This window comes from Salmo salar, chromosome ssa07 (genome assembly GCF_905237065.1).
Source record: "Salmo salar chromosome ssa07, Ssal_v3.1, whole genome shotgun sequence".
NCBI lineage: Eukaryota > Metazoa > Chordata > Actinopteri > Salmoniformes > Salmonidae > Salmo > Salmo salar.
The window spans coordinates 8,928,646-8,935,281 of NC_059448.1; the positions used below are offsets into that span (position 1 = coordinate 8,928,646).

At 49.3% G+C, this 6,636-nt stretch overlaps 1 protein-coding gene across 1 annotated transcript; it reads left to right on the forward strand.

The window, feature by feature from the left end:
• The first annotated feature begins 4,327 nt into the window (after positions 1–4,327).
• On the forward strand, positions 4,328–6,406 carry LOC123743869 (early nodulin-75-like). Its single transcript, XM_045722577.1, has 2 exons — positions 4,328–4,332; positions 4,636–6,406. Exons 1-2 carry the CDS (start codon positions 4,328–4,330, stop codon positions 6,404–6,406), a joined length of 1,776 nt encoding a protein of 591 aa, XP_045578533.1.
• Positions 6,407–6,636: the final 230 nt, after the last annotated feature.

The following is a 6,636-nucleotide window of genomic DNA, read 5'->3' on the forward strand; positions in this document are numbered from 1 at the left end:
ATTTATGCTGCAGTAGTTTATGTGTCGGGGGGCTAGGGTCAGTCTGTTACATCTGGAGTATTTCTCTTGTCTTATCCGGTGTCCTGTGTGTATTTAAATATGCTCTCTCTAATTCTCTCTTTCTCTCTTTCTGTCTTTCTCTCGGAGGACCTGAGCCCTAGGACCATGCCTCAGGACTACCTTGTATGATGACTCCTTGCTGTCCCCAGTCCACCTGGCCGTGCTGCTGCTCCAGTTTCAACTGTTCTGCCTGCGGCTATGGAACCCTGACCTGTTCACCGGACGTGCTTGTTGCACCCTCGACAACTACTATGATTATTATTATTTGACCATGCTGGTCATTTATGAACATTTTAACATTTTAACATTTTGACCATGTTCTGTTTTAATATCCACCCTGCACAGCCAGAAGAGGACTGGCCACCCCTCATAGCCTGGTTCCTCTCTAGGTTTCTTCCTAGGTTTTTGGCCTTTCTAGGGAGTTTTTCCTAGGGAGTTTTTCCTAGCCACCGTGCTTCTTTCACATGCTTTGCTTGCTGTTTGGGGTTTTAGGCTGGGTTTCTGTACAGCACTTTGAGAATATCAGCTGATGTACGAAGGGCTATATAAAAATAAATTTGATTTGAAATTTGATTTGATTTAACTAATTATGTGACTTCTGAAGGTAATTGGTTGTACCAGATCTTGTTTAGGGGCTTCACAGCAAAGGGGGTGAATATATACTGCTCAAAAAAATAAAGGGAACACTTAAACAACACATCCTAGATCTGAATGAAATAAATAATCTTATTAAATACTTTTTTCTTTACATAGTTGAATGTGTTGACAACAAAATCACACAAAAATAATCAATGGAAATCCAATTTATCAACCCATGGAGGTCTGGATTTGGAGTCACACTCAAAATTAAAGTGGAAAACCACACTACAGGCTGATCCAACTTTGATGTAATGTCCTTAAAACAAGTAAAAATGAGGCTCAGTAGTGTGTGTGGCCTCCACGTGCCTGTATGACCTCCCTACAATTCCTGGGCATGCTCCTGATGAGGTGGCAGATGGTCTCCTGAGGGATCTCCTCCCAGACCTGGACTAAAGCATCCGCCAACTCCTGGACAGTCTGTGGTGCAACGTGGCGTTGGTGGATGGAGCGAGACATGATGTCCCAGATGTGCTCAATTGGATTCAGGTCTGGGGAACGGGCGGGCCAGTCCATAGCATCAATGCCTTCCTCTTGCAGGAACTGCTGACACACTCCAGCCACATGAGGTCTAGCATTGTCTTGCATTAGGAGGAACCCAGGGCCAACCGCACCAGCATATGGTCTCACAAGGGGTCTGAGGATCTCATCTCGGTACCTAATGGCAGTCAGGCTACCTCTGGCGAGCACATAGAGGGCTGTGCGGCCCCCCAAAGAAATGCCACCCCACACCATGACTGACCCACCGCCAAACCGGTCATGCTGGAGGATGTTGCAGGCAGTAGAACGTTCTCCACGGCGTCTCCAGACTCTGTCACGTCTGTCACATGTGCTCAGTGTTAACCTGCTTTCATCTGTGAAGAGCACAGGGCGCCAGTGGCGAATTTGCCAATCTTGGTGTTCTCTGGCAAATGCCAAACGCCCTGCACGGTGTTGGGCTGTAAGCACAACCCACACCTGTGGACGTCGGGCCCTCATACCACCCTCATGGAGTCTGTTTCTGACCGTTTGAGCAGACACATGCACATTTGTGGCCTGCTGGAGGTCATTTTGCAGGGCTCTGGCAGTGCTTCTCCTGCTCCTCCTTGCACAAAGGCGGGGGTAGCGGTCCTGCTGCTGGGTTGTTGCCCTCCTACGGCCTCCTCCACGTCTCCTGATGTACTGGCCTGTCTCCTGGTAGTGCCTCCATGCTCTGGACACTACGCTGACAGACACAGCAAACCTTCTTGCCACAGCTCGCATTGTTGTGCCATCTTGGATGAGTTGCACTACCTGAGCCACTTGTGTGGGTTGTAGACTCTGTCTCATGCTACCACTAGAGTGAAAGCACCACCAGCATTCAAAAGTGACCAAAACATCAGCCAGGAAGCATAGGAACTGAGAAGTGGTCTGTGGTCCCCACCTGCAGAACCAGTCCTTTATTGGGGGTGTCTTGCTAATTGCCTATAATTTCCACCTGTTGTCTATTCCATTTGCACAACAGCATGTGACATTTATTGTCAATCAGTGTTACTTCCTAAGTGTTCAGTTTGATTTCACAGAAGTGAGATTGACTTGGAGTTACATTGTGTTGTTTAAGTGTTCCCTTTATTTTTTTGAGCAGTGTATATATGCACGCACCACTTTTTTCATTTTTTCTTTTGTAGAATTTGTTTTAACAAGTTATTTTTTTCATTTCACTTCACCAATTTGGACGATTTTGTGTATGTCCATTACATGGAATCCAAGTAAAAATCATTTTAAATTTCAGGTTGTAATGCAAAAGAAAATGAAAAACGCCAAGAGGAATGAATACTTTTGCAAGGCACTGTATGTTTGTTTTTGTGTGTTTGTGTTTATGAGTGTGTGTGTGAGAGCGAGAGTGTGTATCTGTTTTTCTGCATTCTTCCGTGTCTGTGTGCGTGCATGTGTTTGCGTGTGTGTGTCGTGTATCTACATGCCTCAGGTCCCATTGGTATGACAGGGGCTTTGAAGGTTGGGGGGGTTAGGGGACTATTTTGATCCAATGCAGTACAACAAAGTTAGTTCCCAAGGACATAGCATTAGCATTCAAAGAAACAAAAATGTTTCAGATAGGCAGCAGCCTCTCTATCCCCGCTGGGACTGAGAACAGCAAAGAGAAGGACAAAAGGGAAGAGAGGGTAGTCTTTGAAGTGGAGTGTTCAGACTGGTCAATAGAGTCTGCTGACCCTTCACGTTTTTATTGACTAAAGGTTCCCATTCCTCGGCTGTTGTGTTGCCCAGGCCTCTCCGTTGTTATGCTACCAGGGTGCTGCATTCCGTCATACTGCTGATGCTAGGGCATTTCTGCATCGATTAAACCGCTGGGATTAGCTCAAATGCAAATGTGTCTGAGTGTGTGTTTGTCCGCAGAAGAAGCTGCATCACATCAATGCTTTTCTTTGCAATACTTACACGGTCTCACACAACCGCGTGTACAGACGAACTTACAAGAGATACACACAGTACACAACTCAGCTGACCATCAACAGTCAGACTCAAACACGGCCAGTATCATGTCTAGGTCCACTAACGTTACCATGACAGAAGGCCTTCAGCACACTGTGGGAGAAATCACATTTATGAAAATGATTGGGAATCCTGGCAGCAGCGAGAATAAGACTTCCTTGAAAATCCTGGGAGAGCGTTCCAGGAAACAACAAATAAAAAGGCATCACAAGATTAACATTCAGGAAAGAGAGAAATTTAATTAGGATAATTGCATTGTGGATGCTTAAATTATCAGTATTTCCCATTGGGGCTTTTGTGAAGGCTATCTTTGAGTTTACTGGTAGATGCTGTCTATTTGCATAGACCTACTGTAAGCATAGACTCAACCTAATGGGATTCTCCGTGATTAGATTTAACAGACAAAGGATGTTGTACATGTACGCCACTGAGGTCAGTTTAGCATATATGTAGATTGAATGATGCACCCATTCATTTGATTAGTCCCAGAGTCTTCTGTCATTTTGGCTAGCAGGTGGGGCCTCTTGAGTGAAGTGTCCAGTTTTGCATGACATGAATACAGTAACAACATGGTGTAGAATACAGTAACAACATGACGTAGGATACAGTAACAACATGGTGTAGAATACAGTAAATACATGGTGCAAGATACAGTAACAACATGATGTATGATAAAGTAACAACATGGTGTAGAATACAGTAACAAAATGGTGCAGGATACAATAACAACAGGGTATAGAACACAGTAACAACATGGTGTAGAATACAGTAAATACATGGTGTCAAAAACAGTAACAACATGGTGTAGGATACAGTAACAGCATGGTGTAAGATACAGTAACAACATGTTGTGGAATACAATAACAACATGGTGTAGAATAAAGTAACAACATGGCCTAGGATAGAGTAACTACATGGTGTAGAATACAGTAACATAATGGCCTAGGATAGAGTAACTACATGGTGTAGAATACTGTAATATAATGATGTAGGATACAGTAACGACATGGCGTAGAATACATTAACATAATGATGTAGGGTACAGTAACAACAGGTATAGAATACAGTAACATAATGATGTGGGATACAGTAACAACATGTAGAATACAGTAACATAATGACGCAGGATACAGTAACAACAGGTGTAGAATACAGTAACATAATGACGTAGGATACAGTAACAACAGGTGTAGAATACAGTAACATAATGACTTAGCATACAGTATGCTCACAGTACAGAATGTTGATCTTGTAAGAACTCTGTATTTGTATTAAATTATGCTAAATCAATTTACATCAACGCCTCGAAGAAGCAAAACTGAGACTTAAGTCGGAGTCTGTTTGACTGAGTGGGCCTGCAGTGCACAAGGAGGAAAAAACTGTTCAACACCACCATCCTTCCCCTTCCTTTCCCTCCATTCCACCGTGAATTAGAATTGACAATTCAACAATCTGGCTTTGTTTTCCAAGGAATGATAAAGAGTTTGCTGACCCTGTCAGCAAAATTGACTGCTACCAAAGCAACTTCAGCAGCAACCTGCCACACGCCGCCCTTCCACTGCAGCTCAACTCCCCCCCACACACCACCCTTCCACTGCAGCTCAACCCCCCCCACACACCACCCTTCCACTGCAGCTCAACCCCCCCCCACACACCACCCTTCCACTGCAGCTCAACCCCCCCCCACACACCACCCTTCCACTGCAGCTCAACCCCCCCACACACCACCCTTCCACTGCAGCTCAACTCCCCCCCACACACCACCCTTCCACTGCAGCTTAAACCCCCCCCACACACCACCCTTCCACTGCAGCTCAACCCCCCCACACACCACCCTTCCACTGCAGCTCAACCCCCCCACACACCACCCTTCCACTGCAGCTCAACCCCCCCACACACCACCCTTCCACTGCAGCTCAACCCCCCACACACCACCCTTCCACTGCAGCTCAACTCCCCCCACACACCGCCCTTCCACTGCAGCTCAACCCCCCGTCCCCCCACACACCACCCTTCCACTGCAGCTCAACTCCCCCCACACACCACCCTTCCACTGCAGCTCAACCCCCCACACACCACCCTTCCACTGCAGCTCAACTCCCCCCACACACCACCCTTCCACTGCAGCTCAACTCCCCCCACACACCACCCTTCCACTGCAGCTCAACTCCCCCCACACACCACCCTTCCACTGCAGCTCAACTCCCCCCCACACACCACCCTTCCACTGCAGCTCAACCCCCCCACACACCGCCCTTCCACTGCAGCTCAACCCCCCACACACCACCCTTCCACTGCAGCTCAACTCCCCCCCACACACCGCCCTTCCACTGCAGCTCAACCCCCCACACACCGCCCTTCCACTGCAGCTCAACTCCCCCCACACACCACCCTTCCACTGCAGCTCAACTCCCCCCACACACCACCCTTCCACTGCAGCTCAACTCCCCCCCACACACCACCCTTCCACTGCAGCTCAACTCCCCCACACACCACCCTTCCACTGCAGCTCAACCCCCCCCACACACCACCCTTCCACTGCAGCTCAACTCCCCCCACACACCACCCTTCCACTGCAGCTCAACCCCCCACACACCACCCTTCCACTGCAGCTCAACTCCCCCCACACACCGCCCTTCCACTGCAGCTCAACCCCTCCGTCCCCCACACACCGCCCTTCCACTGCAGCTCAACCCCTCCGTCCCCCACACACCGCCCATCCCCCACACGCCGCCCTTCCACTGCAGCTCACCCCCCCATCCCCCACACACCGCCCTTCCACTGCAGCTCACCCCCTCATCCCCCACACGCCGCCCTTCCACTGCAGCTCAACCCGTCCGTCCCCCACACACCGCCCTTCCACTGCAGCTCAACCCCCCCATCCCCCCACACGCCGCCCTTCCACTGCAGCTCACCCCCCATCCCCACACACCGCCCTTCCACTGCAGCTCACCCCCTCATCCCCCCACACGCCGCCCTTCCACTGCAGCTCAACCCGTCCGTCCCCCACACACCGCCCTTCCACTGCAGCTCAACCCCTCCGTCCCCCACACACCGCCCTTCCACTGCAGCTCACCCCCCATCCCCCACACACCGCCCTTCTACTGCAGCTCAACCCCTCCGTCCCCCACACACCGCTCTTCCACTGCAGCTCAACTCTCCCCCTCCTGTCATCTACACAATACCACCACTACCTCTTCCCCCTCTCTCTCTCTGTCGCTCTCTAGCACATGCTGAATGACACACACACACACACACACACACACACACACACACACACACACACACACACACACACACACACACACACACACACACACACACACACACACTGTCCTAAGCACGACATGTCAGAAGGGGCCTGATCAAAACCTTGAACTCCAAATCAATGAGAGGAATTGAGACTGGTCTCTGTGCTGTTTGCAGCACAATATGAGCTCTCTGTTGTTGAAGGGCTGAGTGACGTGTTTG